General features: G+C 36.4%; 3 protein-coding genes across 9 annotated transcripts in view; 1 reads left to right on the top strand and 2 right to left on the bottom strand.

The window, feature by feature from the left end:
* Igfals_6 (nyctalopin) overlaps positions 1-25,211 on the top strand; it is a 213,783-nt gene that overhangs the window by 126,989 nt on the left and 61,583 nt on the right. The gene's annotated exons all lie outside the window — the stretch shown is intronic.
* On the bottom strand, positions 5,608-6,296 carry LOC105210754 (uncharacterized). Its single transcript, XM_011181893.3, has 2 exons — positions 6,161-6,296; positions 5,608-6,108 (listed from the first exon to the last, which is right to left on the bottom strand). Exons 1-2 carry the CDS (start codon positions 6,218-6,220, stop codon positions 5,608-5,610), a joined length of 561 nt encoding a protein of 186 aa, XP_011180195.1. The 5' UTR covers positions 6,221-6,296.
* On the bottom strand, positions 7,298-8,161 carry LOC105210755 (uncharacterized). Its single transcript, XM_011181894.3, has 2 exons — positions 8,008-8,161; positions 7,298-7,948 (listed from the first exon to the last, which is right to left on the bottom strand). Exons 1-2 carry the CDS (start codon positions 8,068-8,070, stop codon positions 7,445-7,447), a joined length of 567 nt encoding a protein of 188 aa, XP_011180196.1. The 5' UTR covers positions 8,071-8,161; the 3' UTR covers positions 7,298-7,444.

Genomic DNA, 25,211 nt, shown 5'->3' on the forward strand with positions numbered 1-25,211 from the left:
AACTTTCTCGGCACTCAAGCACTTGCCACTTAAGTGATAATTAAAAGTATACTGTCTTATCTTACATACTTTTAATGCGTGCTTGTAGTTAAAAACAGGAAATAAATGAAAAACCCCGAAATTGATAACACAAAGGCCGCGCCACATGCCACATTGCTTATTGTTGCCAGCTACCAGCAGCAACTAAATATGGCAACTGAACTAATAAAAATTTAAAAGCTGCCGCATTTTTATTATTGTTTTACGCCGTTATGTGTGCACCTCTACAAAGCTTGTGAATGCCATTTGTTTATTGACATTTTAATGCCGCCCAGCAATTAGATGGACCAAATAATAACAATGAAAATACAAAAATACGCGTGTCAGTGGAAAATCGCTGCTAGTAAAATGTTGTTGCTCTTGGTGTTGCTGACGATATTGTAATTAAATGCGCCAATACTTTGTTTTTTTATTAGTGTATAGTGCATGCGGTAGTTCGTTGGTTTCTCGGTTGGACAATACAAGTTTTTTGGTGTAATAAATATATGTAGTGACATATAACTGTATATCTGTATATATACACGTATGTGTCACGTGATTTGTCATCATTTTGACAGTGGCACGGCAGTATTTCCCCCTTTCATCTCTATGTAGTCACTAATTTTTTCGAGAGATGCTGTGTAGGTGTCTCTCTCAGTGTATGTGTGTTCGTATCACTACACAATCAATTCAACTTAATTGAGTCGTTTTAATGCATTCGTTAATGGTCAACAATAATCGTAAATCTTCTCGTACATTAATCATGTCATCACATATTCAGTGCTGGAGCGTTGCCAGCTTCATAATAATATTGAGTATAAAGTTGAGTTGTCACTAATGCGTGAGTATACTCGTGTGTGTATGTTGGTTGTTGAAGTAGCTGTACATTAAATTTAAAAGGATTGCAGCGCATTTATTGCGCATTTTAAATGCAAGTAAATAAATAATAAAAATAAAATTATTTAAATGTAAGGCAATTAAAAAATGAAAGCATAGTAAATAGTGTTGCGAGAGTGGTTGAAAAATTAATTAGTAAAATTGGTTTAACGCTTGAGAGTAAATTTTTTCGATGAAGGAGATTCTGGGAAAGGTGATTTATTTAAATGAGTGTTCTAATAGAGATCTATTTTTTTAATATAAATTGTTGAGGGAGCTTAAAAAAGAAAAAAATTAGCGGTAATTTTGATCAGCATACAGATATAATAATACATGATAGATATCTAATTCATCTCTGCTTAACTGCTTCAAAACGATATTCTAAAATACTAGGTGGCGCTAAGATCGATATTTGTAAAGTTCATATTAATCCTGATTTTGATCCTTTTTCTTCGAGTATATACTTTCTTTTTCGGAAAAGCTATATAGGCAAAGAATAATCTCACCTCTTGCTGGTAGGCTCTGACTCTGTTTTAAGTCATTTTGAATTTTGGAGCTATTCTTTTAGATTTTTAAAGATCTGCTCTGTAGTTTTTGGGTACTTATTTTATTTAATTAGTTTAGTTAGTCGAATCAAGTGAATGCATAGCACTTATTTCAAATTTCACCAAAGAAGTCTTGGATAGATATCTATTATTTCAATTCTGATGAATATCCGAAGTAAGATTATACTTTCGCAAAGCTCTTTATTTATATACACTGGTGGTCACATAATTAAGGACACTCCGTTTTCTTTTAAAATATTGGTTTATTTTATAATTTAAAAGCGACATATTTTTTTAAACTTCAGTTACCATATTTATTATCTTCTAAGGTATAGATTTATTGAAAATTTAACGAACAAATTGTTTCCCATCTGAACCAAATAAATTAAACTTGAATTCATTGCTCAAAAGTATTTGTTTCCAAAAATCTATGGGTTTTCCGATATACTCCTTTGCAAATTTAATACGACTCTTTAAGTTTTTGTTTGATACGTGCGGTTTTTTTCTTGCGACGACATCTGATGGTTCGTGTTGATACATCGTTGGTCAGTTGATCCTTTATCGTGCCAAGAATTTGCCTGGAAGTTAAAAAAGGATTCGCCTTGCAAACTCTACAAATTACACGATCGTCCTTTGAAGTAGTTTTTCTGTGCCGTTTTTTTCTTATTTTACTCCCTGTCCTCCGTAAAGAATCAAAGCATTGTGAACCATTGATTTTGAGCATAAAAGTTCCTTCGCTACGGCTCTAATGGACATTTTTTCCTTCACGTACTTGTAAATAATCATTTTCCTCAATTCTGGAGTACAACTCTTTTTTCGACCCATATCTAACAGTTATTTTATTTGATATTGAATATTTAGTTAATATACCAATGATTTATACAACTTACCGCAAGTTTTTGTGTTAAAATAATAAAAAATCCACTAATAAAATTGGTGTCCTTAATTATGTGACCAAGCACCAGCACACTCAAAATACAATAAATTCATCAAACCGCCGAATTTTAGTAAAAGTGTCTAAATTTGTCACTCAAAAATTTGTCACCATAAATCTTGCGCAAAACCTTTCTCCCGAAAACCCCAAGAGTCGTCTCATCGGATGTTGTCATCGTCCACGCTTCAGCGCCATACATCAGGACGGGAATAATGAGCGACTTATAGAGTTTGATTTTGGTTCGTCGAGAGAGGACTTTACTTTTCAATTGCCTACTCAGTCCAAAGTAGCACCTGTTGGCAAGTGTGATTCTGCGTTGGATTTCAAGGCTGACATTGTTGGTGTTGTTAATGCTGGTTCCCAGATAAACGAAATTATCATAATATCATATAATTAACTTCAAAGTTATGACTGTCAACAGTGACGTGGGAGCCAATACGCGAGTGCGCTGACTGTTTGTTTGATGACAGGAGATATTTCGTCTTGTCCTCATTCACCACCAGACCCATACGCTTCGCTTCTTTATCCAGTCTGGAAAACGCAGAACAAACGGCGCGGGTGTTGCTTCCGATGATATCGGCATACGCCAGGAGCTGTATACTCTTGTAAAAGATTGTACCCTCTATATTTAGCTCGGCTGCTCGTATTATTTTTTCCAGCAATAGATTGAAGAAGTCGCACGATAGTGGGTCACCCTGTCTGAAGCCTCGTTTGGTATCGAACGGCTCGGAGAGGTCCTTTCCGATCCTGACGGAGCTTTTGGTGTTGCTCAACGTCAACTTACAACTACTAAAAAAATCGGATGGTTTCAGTCGCCTGGATCACATCTATTTGAAGAACTTTTTCAGTGCAAGATGAAGATATAACATAACTAAAAGACAATATCCTTCTGAAATATAATATAAAAACAGATCAATCTAAAAGTGAGGTCCACACTGTAGATCGTCTCTTCAAAATACCCAACCGAGTGCTCAAAATAACTTATTTCAAAATTAAAATCGGTTAGAATTCGAACAAGTTTTCTATAAAACAGATTTTTCTATATAAGTTATTTAGAAACATGTCTAGTCCAAATGTCTAGTCCAAATGTGTGGCATAAAGATACCAAAGACTATATGAAATCAACTACCCTGCAGGTCATAAGTCTTTTTCCCTATAATTCAAAGAATAATCGATTTATCCACAAAATTATTGCAATTTCATGGAAAGTATCCACTTCAATAGCTTTAACTCTTTAAACGCTCCAAAGGAATATATCGTGCACTATATTCCATATATATTTGTATGCATCTATGGTCGTGTATACTGTTATGCACTCGTGTTTGGCTACGTAAGTGTGTCAACGATTTAGTTGGCCTGTCGATTACGAGCCAAATCACTCGGTGATGCAAACAATAGCAAAAGCTGAAGTGCAAACAGACTTACGAGAGAGCTTACACAAGCAAATACAAACATACATGTATATGTGTTAACTATTTACTTAGTTATATAAGGAAAATATGTAAGGAAGAATGTCTGCGTGGCAGAAAATATAACATTCAATGGAATATATCACACTTACATATAAATATATAGGTATATATTCTCACATGAAAGCTTTCACACTGCACTTACACATGTGCCACTATTTACTTAGGAGCTTTGGCAGCTGGCACCTAAGCAAATGATTTTCTATGTATTAAAATGGCAATACTTTGTATTTATTTAGCGCCATACAGATGTGAGTGCGTATTTAAGTGTGTACGTGTGTGCGTAAGCTCATCTGTATACACTTGCCTGCCCATTGAAGCGCTAACAATGAGTTCAGCGTCACTTCACTTTGACAAGCAATTCGCTAAAAATCATTTCCTAAGCGCCTGAAGTGACAGTGCTTGCTCAGTGGTTTGAGTGGTTGACAGCATTATTGCCATGTTTGTTGTTATTGTTGTTGTATATATGGTGTTATTGATTTGTATAAATATTTTTATTTTCTATGTACTAGACTTACGCATAGTTATGCAAGTGTTGCCACTTCAAAACGTTCAACTTCATGGAGACCTTTTCTGCTTACATTATTTAATATAGACACAGCCACTTTTCTGTTGGACAGGAATGCATTTTCTGGTTAACTGATAAGTTGTTGATTATATGAAAATTAGTTATGCTGAAACATTTCCAACAGGTTCAACTACTTCCTTAGGTATGACAAGATATTTTTGTATCTCATATATTTAATTTTTAAGCATGAGGGTCCCAAATGTAAGGTACCCCTAGTAATCCTTTTTCTATATACATTGAAATATTTCTATATGTAGCATACTGAAAAAATCGTGATTTTCTAACAATAATATTAAAATTCAATATCATGTGTCTTCCACATCCTCTTACTGCCAATTTACTGCCAATTTGACCGAATTCTCAGTGTACAAACTCTCTTAATCGTTCTTCGTTGTCTTTAACATTGATCGTCTTTAAAATGATTCTTTAAGAGGCCTAGTTGCTTGCAAGTTATTTTTATGGCTCCTTAGAGTATAAGTATAAGTTCGATGAAAGATAAATAGATAGCTTGAACACTTTCACAAATAATGAGTGGACACTACTTACAACTAAACTCAACTGTCAATTTACAACTACAATCCGAACAATAATCAAGCAGGTGTGGTATTACAGCTTCAGATCGCTGATAAATCAAAAACATGGAAGTTGTCGACACGAGTTTGTATTTTTTATAGAAAAATATGAATTTATACGAGTTCATTTTATCGGATTGAATGCTGTGCGATAGTTATGAGGTTTTCCCCATTTTGATAAAAAAAAGTAAAGAATACGATTTATTTTATTTCTATGTACTCTACAGCAAAGCTGATCTGCTACTTACACCAATTATGTTAATACTTTTTCAATAAGAAACTCGATTCAGCACTCTCTCGAAGATATAAGTTTCCATATTTTATAAAGCTTCGTTAGGCCTAGTCCCTACAAACAGTTGTCTTCCGAGAAGCTTACTACACAAATGAAAAATCGCTCGATAAAATTTAAGTATCTTTATCAGCTTGACATGTAAAATTGTATCCAAAATTATCGAAGTTTGAAGTACGAACCAACCAACCACCTTATCTCATAGTTTTCGAAATGAAAAGGCGAACAATATTAATATCTCCTTCATTTTACTAGTTTATTTACAGCTCTCCCGCAAAAAATCACAAATCATATCAAATACTCATTTTAGTTCAACATTCTTCCACTTCATCCACTTTACTTACGATCCTCGATTTTCATCTGCAGAGACCATGCACCAATATTCTTACCGTCTTTGTAAAAAATCATTTTCGATTTGAGAGTGCCACGCGGTATCTGACTGGGCCACGAATCAGTATTTAATATCAACTCCTTAAAATAGTATTCACCTTTCGGCAGAGGACACAAACCCTCTTCGGGTATATTAGGGAAATTAGTATTCTCACCTTCTACCAAGGACGGTTTCAACATTTGGTTGAAATAGTTTTTAAGAGTCTCACAAAAATTATTTGGTGGCAAGCCCGTGGGTAAAAGCTTAAAATTATCATCGCCATTTTGTGCTGAGTAAAGTTCTACTTGCAGCATAAACCGATTATTATCAAAATCTTCCAAAAATGTCATAGTTCCATTTAGACTACGTTGACGTCCGATTACTTTCATGTTATGATTAAATAGGGTATTTTGTTGGCCCTCATAATGCTCGAAACGCTCATTGGTCACCGTGTAGGTTTGCTCAGCCTGGAATATATAATACATATAGTATTCTACAAATATCCAATTATTTTTTTACCTTCACAAATCTCCTGCAAACACAAAATACCGTTATAAGGACGCTCAAATAAAACTTCATTCTGCTCCGAGTCTAATTTAGCCGTGTATTGAAACCAATTTATCTGTGATATTCAGTACTAATGTTGAAAATTATCATCGGTTGCGTGACATTTATATGATTTCTGAAATGTTGTTAGATCTTAGATAATACCTGAACAAGGTGGTACAAGCTTCATAGTATTTATTGATTGTTTTAATTTAGAGATATACATCTATATCTGCCGCTGAAGCCGGTTAATAATAGCATTTTACTATTAATCCACGTATTCTGAGTTCGTGAAATCTTAGTGTTATATTGAACGATCGAAGAATGATAGCATACGAAGTAACTGAAGACAAATCTCTTGAGAGCCCTTGAGAGTCTACAACCCAAAGAATGTGAATATAACGAAATATATTTAGCCACAAATCGTAATAATCTTTAACATAATTTTGTTCCAAGAATCGAAAAATAGGCTTCCCTGGGATAAAGTTAATGAAATTATGTCGCCAAAGGTCTGTTCATCCCAAGTCGTAGGAGTATGTGTGTCCGTAAAGAGTAAGAAATAATCGATGGGGTGAACATCAAAGGTTGAGCGCCCACAAACGAGGACAAGAAAGGTCTAATTTGCATACCGATATTGAAGCTATAGACCAGATTTCTTCATACTAAAAGCTATAAAGTAGAAATAGAAAACATTGTATTTCAATATCAAAATATGCTTTTGAGTACTTTTTCTTCATGGAACAGCTGATTCGAATTTTGGAACAAAGATTTTGTTTTAGATTGAATGGAGAGGTCAGTTAAAAGTAGACGTAAGAACTATCTGAAACGTATGGACGAATATTGTTATAAAGAAAGATCTTTCAGAAAAAAAAAACACAACAAATAAGAGCATTAAGTGACTTGTTGTTGCTTACTTTTTATCTCATACTAAATATAATCCCTCTCTATTGGTTACCCTGAAAATTTCTCCTCTAGCGCTAGCCTACTTAATCTACTAACCTTTGACCTAATATATTATTGGTCTCTTCGCCTCTCTTTTAAATATATTTATTTACAACACATAATAACCCATTAAAATCTTTTTTAAGTAATGAAATATAACAAAAATAATTCTAATTTTTTGCAAATATTTATTTATTACCAAATCAAGGAATTTTCCAAAGCATAACAAAAATTCTGATTTAAGCAAAACGAGCTCCTTCTCATTAACAAGAGCTCGCACGTTCGTTCTCTTTCTGTCTCTAACTCGTGCCTTTCTCACTCACGATCTTCAACTCTTACCAGCAACGAAGTGCCGCCAACATTGACTTCGTCTTTGAAAAATGTTAACTTCGCTTTCAATATTCCACGCGGTATTTGATTTGGCCAAGAGTCTGTTTTCAATTCCAAATCTTTTACATAATATTCACCCTTCGGTGCGGGACACAAACCCTCCTCGGGTACAAAAGGAAAATTAGTATTTTCACCTTCAATAAATGACGGTTGCAACACTTTCGTATACAAATCACGGAGGCCCTCACAGATCGGTGTGCGTGGCACTCCCATTGGCAATTGTTTGTATTGATCATCGCCTTGTGGAGATGAGAAGAGTTCTACTTGAAATTTAAAATGCTCACTAGTCATGTCTTCGGCAAATATCACAGAGCCATTGATGAGACGCTGACGTCCGACAATTTTCATATCGCTCAAATCAAAGGCGGTCTCCTTTAAACCCTTGAAATGTTCGAAACGTTCATTCTTCACTGTATACGGTTGTTCGGCCTGAAATATTGCGAAATATTAGTATTTTAAAGTGGATGCGCTAATTTCTATGTACATACCTTTGAAAATCCGTTCAGCACACCAAATATTATTAAGCAAATAGCGCTCTTACAGAACTTCATGTTCAGTGTAGGTTTATTCTAGTTGTTGATGTTGTGTTATATTCCGATTCCGAATTGTGAATATAATCGCTGCTCTCGTGGCATTTATAGGTTCTATAGAAGTTGATAAATCACAGATAATGCAGCAAACATGAAAATCGCGTTTGAAATTGTGTTTTACATGAAATTGGGTGGAACAATTTTTTGTTAGAGTGTTTGCAGTTATCTCTCATCTGTGTAGAAATTTGAAAAAATCACCAGCAAGTCTCGTGATTCGATAAATGAAATGTTAAACAATTTATAATGGAGGCCGAAGCAGGGTTAAACTAGAATACAAAAGAGATGGAAATAGAATTAAAATAAGAATGTAAACATTTTTCAAACATTTTAATTGAATGCCAATAGATGTGTACTTTTTTGGTTGTCGTGCATAATCGGCTGATCGCTTTTAAATAATATACAACAGTTTTTATTTTTAACTGATTGGATATTGACTTTATGGTACCGACAAGCCATGTGAGCACATGATATATTTATAAATATATATGTGTATTCATCTATTCCTGTCTCACTTAACGATGAGTCCATAGACTTATAGAGATCATTCTGTTATTCTATATATTCATAATATCTAACTCTCGCTTTGGCTACTAATTTTCTTTTTTCACTACATCTATCTCCATCGTTGTGTGTCTCTCTCTCCGTTTTTCACCTAAAGTCGAATGTTATTGCGGTGTGCATTTTGAGGACTTATTTCCTAAACTATCTATACATGAAAAATGAGATCGAGAAGTGTCTTATTAGTTATAAAATATCTCGAGCTAATTATGCCGAGAACATTTGGTTCCTTTAATTTCACAAAAATTCACTACAATTGTATGTGTAGATAAGCTAAGCTTTACTTATTTAACCGGAAGAATATAACATTTTTTGAGAGAGAAAATAATCGGAGGAGTGTCGTCACTTCAACTCTCAAATCCCCAGCGAAAGAGTCAACAATCCAACATAGTAAAGTTTGCCTTGTGGGTTAGGAAAATACTTAAATATTTGTGTATATATTCCAGTACCGATTTCTACAAGAATTTCAGACGCTTCCTTGTTAATACATTTATAAATTCTAACTAAATATTGAAAACTCTAGCCAAGTCCTAAAATTACTTAATTATCTGGAATGGCTTAGTTAAACCTTCATCTTTATCTCTCATTTAATCTCAAGTTGTACACTACATCTTCTATTTAAAAGTTTTATTAAAAGAAATGAGCTTAATGAGCAGGGTTGCCAACTTACTTCTGAGCTTTACAAAATAATTACAGCCGCCTTGTTTGGCTATTTACTTAATGCGCTAACACTGCTTGCCGCCTGCACTCCTCTCGCCGTCACTTTTATTGTTATTGTGTTGTGTTGCTTTCTTGGCTGTTTGGCGCCTGTCAGTGTAGCTGTCATATTTGACATTTTGCGCTAATGCGCGCGCACAACCCAAAAACAGTTCAAGCGGACGCCCCTTTTTTCTGCAGCGAAGGCTGTTCTTTAATACACATCACCTCTTCGCTCCAGCTCACACACTTGCTGTCCAAATTAAGGCAGATAAATGATGTTGTGGAGTTTTTCTTCCCTGTCTTATAATGTTGCCGCAGTTGCCGCTAAATTGGGTTAGCAGTGAGCGATGATTGTTGGCGCTGCTGCCTAGACAACAGCGGCAAGCGTCTGTCAGTTTGGCTGAAAAGTCAGCGGTGAGTTTAATTTTCTAGACGCATAACGGCAACTGGCGGCATGCCAGGATAGCGCGATTTTAGCGGAGAGGAATCTAAATATATATATTCTAAGCTATATATTAATGTTGAGCATGTAGTTTCGCGCTTTGTGCTGGCTTCAAATGACGCAAAGTTGATATGTTAATGCAAATGCCGTGAATAAGATGTGATCATTAATCTTCACTAAGCGATTTGGCGATATGTGGATATATACATTTATATATATATCTATCATTATATAGCTATATATATATTATACACATTAGCACAAATTCTCCGCGTTCAGTGAATCGTGCTCATTTTGCTGTTCGAGACAACAATCAGGATATGATATGAGTGTATCATTAATTGTAAAGGAAATTGCCATCAACGCGCAGTAGTCGTAGTGCTCAATAAATTGAATAGTAGCTATCTGACAGTTGGCTCGATAGACAGGAAATTGCATGTGCTGAACTCAAAGCGGATTACCAGATAGTCAAAAATCACTTTTTGAGTGATGTGATAATATCAGATAGGCAGAATATTGTTCTAAGATTGGATATTGTTACAGACGACAAGACTTGTTTAGTGGATTGGTGGTATATTCATATATACATATATCTATCTCTGTCTCACTTAACGATGACTTTATATACAATAAAGCTTGTAATCATTCGCTATATTCTGAGAATATCTTACTCTCTTTTGTTCGACTACTTATTTTCTCATTATCTCCTTCTGCCTCTCTTACTCCAGTGTCTCTATCTCTACTTATATTTCTTTCTCTACTTTTGTATTTCTTTTTTTTTCGTCACTATCCAATTCGTCCGATATTATTATCGTTCATAATTATAATCATATTTTTGTTGTTCTTCATTTTGAGGGATTACGAGTTGCTGAGTGCTATTCTAAACCATTTTTCACAGTTTTATTATATATTGATAAGAATACTTTCTTAAAGTACATTTATATTTTTCAATTTTTATGAAATTCATAAACCAATCGCTCACTATCCTATAGATATACTCTCACTATAGATATACCCAATAAATCCAAAGAAATTAAATTTCACATTTTTATTACGTTTTCCATTATTCCAATCGATCATTTAAGCTTTGGTACTTGGCACAGAAGCGCCACTTGTCTCATAAAAAAATGTAATATTTTATATAATATATTATATGATTGCAATGAGAAGCCTCGGGGAAATCGCCATTGATGGCAAAAAGAAATACTGGAAAAGCTGGAAAACATTTTGTTTAGAAAATAAAATAAATATATTCTATAAGAATTAATACAAAAAAAACATATCAATAAGGAGTTAAAAAATAAAAAAATCAATTTTGTAAATAAACTTTGACGAACAAAATAAATAGAAAAACACAATATAAATAGAAAGGAAACTTACAGTGTCACCGACCGAAAGGGTAAAGCTGAGAAAATGCAGTTAAAGCGAGCTCACCGGAGCGCTGTAGTTGTGGCGTGCATTATACTGCGAAGAAAGTGGTGAAAAAACGAAAAAAAAAAACAAAAAAAGAAACTGAGCTAAAGCTTGGTTGAATATATAAACTTTAGATTGGTTAGTATATTTAACAATTTGCATAAGTAAAGGCATGCATAGAGTATATATATATAGGTAAACAAAAAAAGGTAAAGCGAAAACCGCAATAGCGGCGAAGTAGGTGTTCGGTGATTGCATTGGTTTTTGTATAGTTAAAGATTTTGCGGCTGTTAGCTGCCGGTTGCATGCGGCATGCTTGTGGCCAAGACGTGCAAGGATAACGGCAGCAAAAAACATTGCGAGGCCAGCGAACAGCAGGATGACAAGCTAGAATAGGGAGGCAATGCATTAGAGTACTTTGAGTGGGGTATAGTGAAGGAAGGAGGAGAAAACGAAATTGAAGAAGCGTGTGGGGGAGGATGTTAAGAATTGTGCTGCAAAAGTGTAGCGAGAAAGAGATTTGTAAAAAGTGGGTTTCACTTGGTGTGTGTGGGGTGATAAAGGATGGGTTGTATGGTGAATGTAGTGGCATGTGGCGCTTACGAAAGACAAACCAGGCACTCTATAACGCGTTAGTTGTGGTGTACACAGCTTGTCTGCGTATGTGTTTGTGGGTGCATAGCCGTCAGCTGATTTCTACTGTTTCGCACAATTTATGTAAATTCAATCGAAAAGCTTAGCTGCGCTTTACAAGCACGTTTTCGACCAGAACTGAGTGTGAAATGAAAATGTTTGAATAGATGTATGTAAAAGCTGAAGGGACGATGTAATACGAAATGTTATAATATGGAATATAATACATAAAAGTATAATATAAAATTTAAAAGTTCTGAAATATTTGTTGACTAAAATAAAATAACCAACAAATTATGTAAACAAATTAAAAAAATATACTCAAATATTAAAAAATAAAAATATCACAAGAAAAATAAGCACAGATAAATTACATAAAATATAAATAAAATTAAAATATATAAAAAATATAAAAACATTAAAAAATTGTAACATAAAACTGCACCATATAGAAAAATTGAAAATATATATACATATATACATATGTATGTATATTTAAAGAAATATTAAAAAATAAAATTAAATTAAATAGAAAATTAATAAAAATAAATTTCGAGAATACAAAGACAAAATAAATAAGAAATTAATTAATTAAAAAAATTACTGTATGCATTTAAAATTAAAAAAAAGATATACTTAAAAAGTAAATATGAACATTAAAAAGAAAAAAATATTTCGGATTAAAGAAATTTAGTATAATTCAAAATTATAAAAGTTAAAAAAAAGTTTAAATCAAAAATTCAAATTAAAATAAAACATTTTAAATTTTTGTATAGTTTCAAGATTTCAAAAAAAGAATTCAAATATTACAAAAAATATCTAAAAATACGTTAATTCAAATTCAAACAGATTTTATCAAAATAATTGTTTAAATACAAATTATAAAAAAAAACAGTAAAGTACTTATTTTGAATTTTCAAAAAAAAAATTCAGGAATTTCTTTAACGCAACCACCTTAATGTGATTGGCATTGCAACCGTTTAGCCGGTTATAGCCGAATCGACGATAGTGCGCCACCTGTTCCTCTCCTTCGCAGTTCGGCGCCAGTTGGAGATCCCAAGTGTAACCAGGTCGCTCTCCACCTGGTCCCTCCAACGGAGTGGAGGCCTTCCCCTTCCTCGGCTTCCTCCGGCGGGTACTGCATCGAACACTTTTAGGGCTGGAGTGTTTTCGTCCATTCGGACAACATGACCTAGCCAGCGTAGCCGCTGTCTTTTTATTCGCTGAACTATGTCAATGTCGTCGTATAACTCGTACAGCTCATCGTTCCATCGTCTGCGGTATTCGCCGTTGCCAATGTTCTGAGGACCATAAATCCTGCGCAAAATCTTCCTCTCGAAAACTCCTAGTGTCGTCTCATCTGATGTTGACATCGTCCAAGCTTCTGCACCGTAAAGCAGGACGGGAATGATAAGCGACTTGTAGAGCTTGATTTTGGTTCGTCGAGAGAGGACTTTACTGTTCAATTGCCTACTCAGTCCAAAGTAGCACCTGTTGGCAAGAGTTATTCTGCGCTGGATTTCGAGGCTGACATTGTTCGTGTTGTTGATGCTGGTTCCCAGGTATACGAAATTATCTACGACCTCGAAGTTATGACTGTCAACAGTGACGTGGGAGCCAAGGCGCGACTGTTTGTTTGATGACAGGAGATATTTCGTCTTGTCCTCATTCACCTCCAGACCCATTCGCTTCGCCTCCTTATCCATGCGGGAAAAAGCAGAACAAACGGCGCGGTTGTTGCTTCCGATGATATCAATATCATCGGCGTACGCCAGGAGCTGTACACTCTTGTAGAAGATTGTACCTTCTCGGTTTAGCTCTGCAGCTCTTATAATTTTTTCCAGCATCAGGTTAAAGAAGTCGCACGATAGTGAGTCACCTTGTCTGAAACCTCGTTTGGTATCGAACGGCTCGGAGAGGTCCTTCCCAATCATGACGGAGCTTTTGGTGTTGCTCAACGTCAATTAGTTTTGCGGGGATACCAAATTCAGACATCGCGGCGTAAAGGCAACTCCTTTTCGTGCTGTCGAAAGCAGCTTTAAAATCGACAAAGAGGTGGTGTGTGTCGATCCTCTTTTCTCGGGTCTTTTCCAAGATTTGGCGCATGATGAATATCTGGTCAGTTGTCGATTTTCCAGGTCTAAAGTCACACTGATAAGGTCCAATCAGTTTGTTGACGGTGGGCTTTAGTCTTTCACACAATACGCTCGATAGAACCTTGTATGCGATATTTAGGAGGCTGATCCCACGGTAATTGGCGCAGATTGTGGGATCTCCCTTTTTATGGATTGGGCAGAGCACACTGAGATTCCAATCGTCAGGCATGCTTTCTTCCGACCATATTCTGCAAAGAAGCTGATGCATGCACCTTATCAGTTCTTCGCCGCCGTATTTGAATAGTTCTGCCGGTAATCTATCGGCCCCCGCTGCTTTGTTGTTCTTCAAGCGGGTAATTGCTATTCGAATTTCTTCATGGTCGGGTAATGGAACATCTGTTCCATCGTCATCGATTGGGGGATCGGGTTCGCCATCTCCTGGTGTTGTACTCTCACTGCCATTCAGCAGGTCGGAGAAGTGTTCCCTCCATAATCCCAGTATGCCCTGGACATCGGTTACCAGATTACCACCTTGGTCTCTACATGAGGATGCTCCGGTCTTGAAACCTTCGTTAAGTTGCTTCATTTTTTCATAAAATTTTCGAGCATTCCCTCTGTCTGCCAGCTTCTCAAGCTCTTCGTACTCACGCATTTCGGCCTCTTTCTTTTTTTGTCTGCAAATGCGTCTCGCTTCCCTCTTCAGCTCTCGGTATCTATCCCATCCCGCACGTGTTGTGGTCGTTTGCAATGTTGCGAGGTAGGCAGTCTGTTTTCTCTCCGCTGCGAGACGGCACTCCTCATCGTACCAGCTTGTTTTTTGTCGTTGCCGAAAACCAATTGTTTCGGCTGCAGCGGTACGCAGTGAGTTTGAGATGCCGTTCCACAGTTCCCTTATACCGAGATGCTGATGAGTGCTCTCAGAGAGCAGGAGTGCAAGTCGAGTAGAGTATTTCGTGGCTGTCTGTTGCGATTGCAGCTTTTCGACGTCGAACCTTCCTTGTGTTTGTTGACGGGCATTCTTTGCTGCACAGAGGCGGGTGCGTGTCTTCGCTGCGACCAGATAATGGTCCGAGTCTATATTTGGTCCTCGGAGCGTACGCACGTCTAAAACACAGGAGACATGTCTTCCGTCTATCACAACGTGATCGATTTGGTTCCGCGTGTTTCGATCAGGAGACAGCCAAGTAGCTTGATGTATTTTCTTATGCTGGAATCTGGTACTACAGACGACCATATTTCGGGCCCCAGCGAAGTCGATCAGCCTCAGGCCGTTTGGCGACGTTTCGTCATGGAGGCTGAATTTTCCGACTGTTGTGCCAAAGACACCTTCTTTACCCACCCTGGCGTTAAAATCACCAAGCACGACTTTTACATCGTGGCGGGGGCAGCGCTCATAGGTGCGTTCTAGGCGCTCATAGAAAGCATCTTTGGTCACATCGTCCTTCTCTTCCGTTGGGGCGTGGGCGCAAATCAGCGATATGTTGAAGAACCTCGCTTTGATGCGGATTGTGGCTAGACGTTCATCCACCGGGGTGAATGCCAGGACTCTGCGACGGAGTCTCTCTCCCACCACAAATCCAACACCAAATTTGCGCTCCTTTATATGGCCGCTGTAGTAGATGTCACAAGGACCCACCTTCTTCCGTCCTTGTCCCGTCCATCGCACTTCTTGGATGGCGGTGATGTCAGCCTTTAGTCGTATGAGGACATCAACCAGCTGGGCAGAGGCACCTTCCCAATTAAGGGTCCGGACATTCCAGGTGCATGCCCTTATATCATTATCCTTAAAACGTTTGCAGGGGTCGTCATCAAAAGGGGGGTGTCTCATCCGAGGCTTTCGTAGATTTTTCATTGGGGGGTGTTTTTATGTGGTGGGTCCCAAACCCTACGCACAACCGCATAAGCGGGCTTTGCCTTCTCACTTTAGCTCGCCTTCAAACGGATGTCTGTTGGCTACCCAGAGGATACTTGGTCTAAAACCGGAAGTCGTGAGCTGCTTGAACCATGTGGAGAAGAATCGTTTCTGGCCACTCCCAAGTGAGTGACAATCAAAAACTTTCCTCACTTGCGTGAACTTCTACACATGATCCCATCCCTCCTTAAATTTTTGTATAGTTTCAAGATTTCAAAAAAAGAATTCAAATATTACAAAATATGTCTAAAAATACGTTAATTCAAATTCAAACAGATTTTATCAAAATAATTGTTTAAATACAAATTATAAAAAAAAAACAGTAAAGTACTTATTTTGAATTTTCAAAAAAAAAATCAGGAATTTCTTTAACGCAACCACCTTAATACCACCAAAAAATCTCACAATGTTTTCACAAGCGCGCACAAGGTTGCATTTGAATTGAAATTATGCTTGTTTCTATTGTTGTTAATGCATTTCTTGTACGAAAATTCTGCTTCTTGGCCAGCAGTAAGCAATGCAATTTGGGTAAAGTGCTCGAGCAAAGAATTTAGCTGGCACAGTGTTGGTGAGTGAGTAAATATGAATGAACTGCTTTTTGTTGCTTGCATCTTCGTTGTCACCCTTTCGCCATGACCCTCACAGGGCATACAACTCGTCTGTCTTTGCGGCAAAATGCAGTGCATGGAACATTTCCGAATTCACTGCCCAGATATTAAGCGCCTGATTGCGAACGGAGTAAAAAGGAGCAAATGTGCTGTTCAATGGCAAAAAGTTATGCAACGGCAGGGAGAGAGAGAGAGAGGGCGAAGGGAGTTGTAAGTGATGGCAAGTAGTATAATATTTTGTGATTTTTTTCTCGTCTGCATTTTCCGCCGGTTGCAGCTCGATTTCAGTTCAGCGGCACCGCAGCAGACACACTCCCAATTTGCATATCGCTTGCACGCACTGCTACCGCCGTTAGTATATATTTTTTTGCTTTCTTCGCTTTCTTAAGAAGCAGCAGCGGTGAAGAAAAAGTGCAGCTGAACTCTAAAGGAGTTGCAAGCGTTTTCTTGCCGGCTTTTATTTACAACTTTTTGTGTGGCTTTTATACAAATTGAAAATTTGGGCGCTTTTAACGGGCGGTAGTACTTTCAAACTACTTAAATAAACTGAATACGGTAAAAATAAATGCATTGAAATGTGTGTGGCAAGTTTAAATAAAAACGCAGCTTCTACTCCCTGCTTTACTCCCTTTTTCAATCTCAACACGGTTTTTTCAAGCGCTTTTTTTATCTGCCTCAAGTAGTGCTTGTACTCCTCCGTGCTATGCCTCAAGAACTTATAATTAAATTTAATTATAAGTTTGGCGCTTCAACTGCAACGCTGTGCGCGTGTGAACTCATTCAAATTTGCATACCCTTTGCAGTTTTGCTTTTTTCACGCTACTCACTCGGCTCTCTTTTGGCGTTTTTTCTATTTTTTCGTGTGCAGTTTGCGTTTTCCTATTGCCAGCCTGCCATTTGTGGCATAAAAATGTGAAATAATGGAATTTGCGAAGTGTCAAAGTGTGTGAGGTGCATTTTTGTAACTGACAGCTAATTTACTAATGGTTCATATTGATTGTTCGGCATAAGCGCCTGCATGTATGCTATGCATTTTTTAAACTACTGCAAAATTTTGAAACTTTTACAACTTAGATGACAGCATCAAAATGTCAAAAGAGATTGATAACTTTAGTACTAAAATGTTGTACTAAATTTCTGTACATTTAGTAATGATTTTTAGTACTTAATACATTTTTCGAAATTTTCTTAAAGCGTTTCGATTGGTTCCCTTTAGTGTCCAAATAGTTTGTAAGTTATTACTTCAATTAAAAAATATCAGGTCAAGAAACGACAATGCTAATTCTTCCAGTTGAAATATTTTTTTTCGATGCAAAATTTAATTTAAAATATGAAATATTAATTAGATTCTGTGATTTTTATGAAATTACTCTTCCCTACGACTTTGGTACAAAAACTTTAGTATCAATGCAATTTGCTTGTGTCAAAAATATGTAATAAAATTTGGTACTAAAACTTGACCCAAAATATTTTTTCAGGAAAAAAATGAAAATCCAAAATTATGTAGATATTTGAAATTAAAATTTTCATGTTTCAATATTTTTCTTGTTAAAAACTAAAAATTTGTTAGTACTAAATTTAGTATGCCGTTATCCAAAAAATTATGGAACTTTGAAATATTTTAGTAAAAAAGAGGTTAGATACAATTAAAAAGTTGTGCTAACATTTTAGAACTATAATAAAGACTTTTAGTACTAAATCTGTGAAAAGATATTCGCTCAAAATGCTATATTTGATCTTAGGTGTATATATATAAAATTAATAACCCGTGGATTTATTTACACTTTTTACTGCAAAATGCATGAAATGAATTTAATAAAATAAAATCTATATATTGAACCGGTCTTCGGCAATCTAATTCAGCAGGATTTGTAGCTATCTTTAGTAATAATGTAAAATTTAATTTTTCCGGTCTTTTAATAACCTAAAAATTTTCAAACTTTTTTAGAACTTTTTAGTACAATTTTTGGAACCTTTTTAGTACATCCTAAAAACCTCATAATTCTTCCAAAATTTGCGAAAATCGGCAAAAATTTTCATAACATTAATTTAGTAAGCTCCTTAACTGGCTTACATTTAGTATCACATTTTAGTACACTTACAGTACAGTATGGTATTATAACCAGTATATTTCAGCATACATAAAATTCGCAAAAAGGACGCATCAATTTTGTTACAAATCAGCATTAACAACTGTGCCATGCTGAGTACAAATTCATGTATGCGCCACAAATCCACCAAATATCCGAAATGCACATTACCATACATTAAAGTATGTGTGCGTTTGTGTGCTTATCATCTTTTCTGGCATAATGATGCCCATTCATCACGAAGTCCAATGACTGAGCTCCCTAACCCTCCGTAACATTTAGGCAGCAACTAGCTCTAAAGCGCGCCAACGTACAGTCCCGTGTGTTGCAAATCCATTTGTGTTGGTGTGCGTGTGCATCATGACCCCAATCAATTAAATTTCAGCGTGGTCGCTTTTCAAATGAGCCACAAAGGAGCAAGCGCACCATTTCCTCAATAACAGTATTTGTGCGATTACGCTTAAATGTATTCGTACACATACAAGCTCACACTTGGGTACAAAACTTGCAACAAAATTCTAATGCATGCCACCAATATTGTTGGCTCGCGCGTACGTTTGTGGTATGTTTACCCCTCCCTCCCCAAACATTTTGTGGCCACAAAATTTTCGCCAATTTTTCTTCAACTTGTTATTGTAAACTTTGCGTTTCCGTTATTTCTATTTTTTGTGTTTGCTTGTTGTTGGTTTTGTTGCCATTGCTGTTAGCTACAAATGTGTTTATGAGGCGCGCACGCGTTGTTGTTGTGGTTGTTGTAGTGCAAACAAATGCGTCGCAATTACACACTTGTGCTTGGCATGCAATCATTTGCCTGCCACAGCCGCTACCTCCCACCTGCCACCTGCCACCTAAATACACCTCGCGTCATTGCAATGCCCATTGGTCCACCTGCGTGCCTCTAATGCTCTACGTTGTCCTTCTCCCTCTCCATGCGCGCTCGTATTTTCTGTGTGGCAATTGCTTTCATTTATTTCGCTTTTCTCTCTCTCTACCTCTGTACTGTGGCATGGAATTCACAGCACGAATGGTGCATGTTGCAAACAAATTACGTTTTCTAGCATGTGGCACGGTACGCGCGTGTATTGCGGCAACATTCAGTTGCTGTGCGCGCTGTGCCAAATCAGGTGGGAATTGCCAAATCGTGAGCAAAACTTTAAAATCTCTTTATATGCAAACACATGTGTGTGCGCGCGTGTTTGCTGCAAGTCCATTTGTAGCCGACGAAATTTCGTGTGTGTGTCGGCTTAAATGCCCGCTAGCGTTATTTGTGTGGCACAATCAACGCGCGCGCGTGAGCATTGTGGCAATGCGGCAAGTGTAGCGGCAGCAGCAAATTAAGTACGGACAAAGCAAACCGCCAAACAGTTGGTAACTTAACGCATTGAGCGGCGATGAGAGCGCGCTCGTCGATGTGACGCGCCGCCTAGCCATCCATCCGTGACGCGGCACAGATATGGCCGCGCCTATCTGCAAGACAATTAAAATTAATTTGCATTGCGCCACAGGAAATTTGCTTTTGTTGTAGGCTTTCTTTTCTACAGTGACTGCCACATTTGTGCTGTAAACAAAAAGAAGAGAAAATATTCATGTTTATTTGTGCGCTAGCAATCGCCTAATTTTACTTACGTGTATAGTGCGTAGCGCTCCTCTCGAAATTGTCTGCGTAGCCTCTAAAGAACCGCCGCCCCTTAAATACCCGCCTTCAAGCACTCAGCAATTTTGGCGCTTAAAAAATATTCAATTTCCTTTCGCCACCCACACGCGCTTTCACTCAATTCCGCGCATTCACACAAGTATAGAATTATATGAAAAAGCTTTCTGCTGGTTGTCTTCAAGCGCCATTTTTTAAAGTAATCCTCCTCGCCGCCTTCCTCCTTCTTTACTCATTTTTTTTTTGGCTCTCGAAATGTGTTGATAAAATTTAATGTGCGCGCATGTGGGCACAAATTTTGCAAATTAGAGACGCGCACTCGGGTATGAGGCGTGTGCTAAGAATATCATACGCACATTGTTAATATATAAATAATTTCTATAAGAGCTTAGGGCGTCACAGCTGTTAAAAACTCGCGCGTACCTCACATAAAGTCATTAGTGAAGGCGTGTTTAAACATTTGCTTACGTTTCATTTATGTTCCAGGCTGATTTGGTTAAAGAAAGTCATTAGTAAGTTGTTGTGCTAACATTTTATTTAAATTTTGAGGTTATGTTATGGGTGATTTATTTGTTCTTACTGGGCCATTTATAATAATTATAATGATGATACAAATATTTCCAAAAATCTGTTAGCTGTTTATTACTAAAATTTCAGTTCTATAAATTATATAATATATGACATTATTAAACCATTTAATTGAGCATTAAATTTTTAGTACATTTAAGTAAACATAATATAGTGCTGCAATTTGAGTTCATAAAATGACTACTGAAAACTTTAGTTCACATAATTTAGCACATAACACACTTTGGTACTTCTAATTTAGTACTAAAATTTTAGAACACATAATTTAGTACTGAGATCCGATCTATAAAATTATATTTGAACATACACTAAATGTAATTCTGAACATAATAAATTTGAGTACAATTTATTTAGTACCAAATTTTAGTACAGAGAATTTTGTACAAAATTCTGGAAGATAGAATAGTACTATACTTTAAAAAATATCACTTCTTATTATTTTCATAAATTACTAAAAAAAACGGTTTTTTCTGAACATTATATATTGTATTTTAGTACGAAATATTTAGAACTGTAAAAAAGTACTAAAACTATATCCATGGTTAATTATGTATATTTCATTCTCAATATTTTCTTTATCAGTATACTATAACACTTTTAAAAATACTGCATGTATTGTGTAAAATTTATGCATTACATAGTCACAGATCTTAATAAATTTAGTTCGAAAATTACAATATGTAACACAAATTTTACTCCCCATAATGTTAGTACAAAATTATGATGATAATATATAGATCTGTATTACTAAAACTGGTTACTGATTTTGTATCGTGGTTCTAGTCAATCAATATTAATGTTCTTCCTATTAATAATAAAATTATATCACTGAGCTATATCAGCTTCTGGTTGAATATTATGTACTAAAATTTTAGTACAATAAAAAACGTAATACAATAAAAGTGAAAAATGCAACATATATTATTAAAATTTCTGAATCATCCAAATTTCGTATTTAAACGAACGTTGAGTTTAAAGCTATAAAATTTTAGTACAAACATATTTTTGGTACTCGATTTGTAGTAAAATATTTCGACATTGAAATTATAGTATATAATTTTTATAAAAGAATAGGTACTACTTTTTAGTACTATATACTAAAAAATAAAAAAAAAACACAAAATATTTGGTACAACAAATCATTGTAGTACTAAATGCTTAAATTATTTATTATTTTGTTTGCTACTATTTATTTAGTTTATTTTAGTTTTACTATTCGAACTAAAACCCATACCTATTTAAAATAGTGCTTGTATGTGTCTTTATCGAAGTTCTGTCAAACAGTTAGGTTTTTAACAAGCCCCGACCTAAAATTCCCACACCTCAAACGCCTACACAACCACATACCATCAAAGTTAACTAAGTCAGTATCACCAGGAAACCCGTTTCTCTTGCAATACCATTTCACGACCAGAAACTAACGGTATATACGAGTATAAGGACGCATATGAGTATAATAAACAAGCGCAACTGAAGCGCATGAAAAATTCCCAAGTGTATCATGTGTCATACGCGTACGTGTTGTGACATAAGTCACTGCTACCAAACAACAACAACAACAGCAACAAGCGGCAAACCAGAATCATAACTAAAAGGCGAGCAGCACAAAAAAAAAACTACTTGATAAACGGCAATAAATAAAAATTATAAAAAAATAAATCGAGAATCATAAGTAGCAATCTACTGGCTCCTGGTGGCTTATTGACGATTTGTTTTTGTTGTTATTGCTTCGACAGTTACTTAAGCGGCTTCCGTATGTCGAACACTTTGACACTTTTGTCAGCCAGCCGCAAAACAAGCGAAGAAAGTCATAATTCCAGTCAAAGCTCAGCGTGCCGTGTGCAACCTGATATTGCCACAAAGGCGGGGGCAAAACCAACAACAACAAGAAATTGAAAAAAATCCGCTTACTGCAAGGCATTCTCATATATTGATTCAACTGTTTGTAAACACATAAATAGGAAGCATTCCGCCGCATGGGCACGTCTTCAGCTTACGGATCGGATTTACCGTTGCGCTTCTCAGGCGCTGATTTATAAATGTCAACGGTGACGTTATCGTTAAATTAGATGGAAAATGTGAAGTCGTAATAGTGCGGGAATGTGTGCCATGAAACATGAAACAAAAACAAAAAAGCGCAATAAAAGTTAGGTTAGATGGAGGCTTAAGCGTGTTGTTGCCCCCGCGGAGGCACACACGAACAGTTCGATTAGCTGGTTGGCAAACGGTTAAGAAACTGGCTTAGAAGAATTTTTTTCTAAGAAAACATCTGAAAAATTGCCGCATCGAGCGGAAGGCACTCCAATCAAATACCACAGAACAAACTCAAACAAGAGTTCATGAGCCGGTTGGCTTGGAGAATAAGCGCAGAGTAGCAGGAAGCGGCAAGGGTAAAACCATAAAAGCCCTGACAAATGAACAAACAGCCACTGAAAGCAAACGAGCCGAAACAAATTCTAATAAAGTTTCGATAAATTCGAAAATAGATGAGACAAATATAACCGCTATTGCTAAAACACACATATGAGCGAAGAACGGACCCGACTCGACCAAACAGACAATCAAGTAGCAGCCACAAATAATTGCCAAACTGAACACAAATACTTAAACTTACAACAACACAAACAAAAGCGCAAAAGTGGAAGCAACCAGCGGAGAGACGACTTTCCTGAGAGCCGGAAACGGAAGCATTGTACACTGCAGACACGGCCAATCATCACCAAGAGCGGCGGCTACGTCACTACAAAGTCAGACAATCAAAATTAAATAGCAGTTTGTATGGGAAAGCACAAATAGCAAAAAGATTAAAAAACGGAGGCTGAAATCAAAACCAGACACACAAAGTTCGGTTGTCGAACAATAAAAATTGACAGCAGCAATGGCAATGCCAACAACGAAATGTGGCAACTTTTGCCACGGACTATTGTCTGCGTCGCCAGCCTTTGTACGCGCAGACAAAACGGACAGACTAGCGTCTGTATGAGTGTATCCTTGGGAAATGCAAAAGGCGTACTTTTGGAACTAATAATAAAAATGCTTGTGGCCATACTTTGAGCGATCACATGTGGAGTGTCTCCTACCCCGCGACTCATTTGTTTGGTTAGTATATAACCCAGTATTATTTTTGGATATGGATGAGTTTATTTTGAAGGACATTTAAATTGTTTTGAGGTTTTATTTATAATTTTTAATACCATATCTTCTTTAATGACCTCATCCGTGCAGTCTTCAAAATTTGACTGCTTTACCAATAGTAAATTTAGTTCGGAACCTAGTAAAGTTATATTGTTTTATCCCTATAATCCAGTCTATAGAAAATCGCGCCTAAGTGAAAGTTAAAATCGATCCAGAAGTATATTCAAGTGTAACTGCTTTAAAACGATGTGGAACTCCATCCTCAGCGCTAACGCCATAAAATGTAGTAACATAGTAATCATAAATAACTTGAGTCCTTCATCAAGCTTCATCTTGAAGTCTTCTAACCGTCCATAGTGAATAATGAAAAATAGTGCGGGAATATATCACAATCTTCTTTTTAGAAAAGCATCTGAATGTAGGCAACAAAACTTCTAATATGAATTGCGCCTGAATGTATGCAATATTTTTCAAAATTGGAAATTTCCGGAATAATCATATGAATTGTTAACTCTCGATTACTACCAAGCGACTTTCTTCTTCCATTCAAAATATGAAGCAAACTTCGCAGCTAGTACTGGGTTACAAGCGAAAATCCACTAAGCACTGCGTGCAGACGCTTCTTCTTCGCATCTATTTGTGAAACAATAAAAACCTTTTTAAGTCACAATCACTATGGCTACGACTATTGCCTATGGCCACTGAATGGCTATTGAAGTTTTTGGCGGTGATTGGAATTCTGTGGCGCCGCAAACACAAAGTAACAAACTTTATTTGCGGTCAGCGCTCATATCAGAAAGGGGAAAAAATGCCAAAATTGCACAATTCAATGGCAATTGTAAAAACGCCTGCTCGTGATTGTAAAAGCGAATTTTTCGAATATTGGCTTACAGTTGCAAGCGCTTTCTTGGAATTTGCAACGGTGGGAAGGTGCAGTGGATTCTCGCATGACACATTCTACACTTTCAGTTTTAATTGAAAATGGATTTCTGGATTTTTTGCACAATTTTTAATGCTTGAAGGAAATTACAACAATAGTGGCTATAACAGTAGAATCGCGGTGGAGAAGTAGAGTGTGCTAGAAAAGGCAATTCTGTGCATAAAATGGTGTATCAATTTCAATTTCGTTTATGTGACACGCGCATTTGTGTTGAATTTTAGTGCGCTTTTTAAAGAATCTTTTTTTCTTTTTAAAGAAACGCATTCACCGCTCAAAATGTAGTCATTCAATAAAAAAAGATACGCTTACTCTTCAACAAAGTTGCGCTAATGAACAC

Source organism: Zeugodacus cucurbitae, chromosome 6 (genome assembly GCF_028554725.1).
Source record: "Zeugodacus cucurbitae isolate PBARC_wt_2022May chromosome 6, idZeuCucr1.2, whole genome shotgun sequence".
In the NCBI taxonomy this organism is placed as follows: Eukaryota; Metazoa; Arthropoda; class Insecta; order Diptera; family Tephritidae; genus Zeugodacus; species Zeugodacus cucurbitae.

Bases quoted from the DNA above. Each gene is read 5' to 3' on its own strand.
- LOC105210755 (XM_011181894.3), bottom strand. From the start codon at position 8,070: ATGAAGTTCTGTAAGAGCGCTATTTGCTTAATAATATTTGGTGTGCTG. The intron at 7,949-8,007 runs GTATGTACATAG...GCAATATTTCAG, and splicing joins TGCTGAACGGATTTTCAAAG to GCCGAACAACCGTATACAGT.
- LOC105210754 (XM_011181893.3), bottom strand. From the start codon at position 6,220: ATGAAGTTTTATTTGAGCGTCCTTATAACGGTATTTTGTGTTTGCAGG. The intron at 6,109-6,160 runs GTAAAAAAATAA...TATATATTCCAG, and splicing joins TTTGCAGGAGATTTGTGAAG to GCTGAGCAAACCTACACGGT.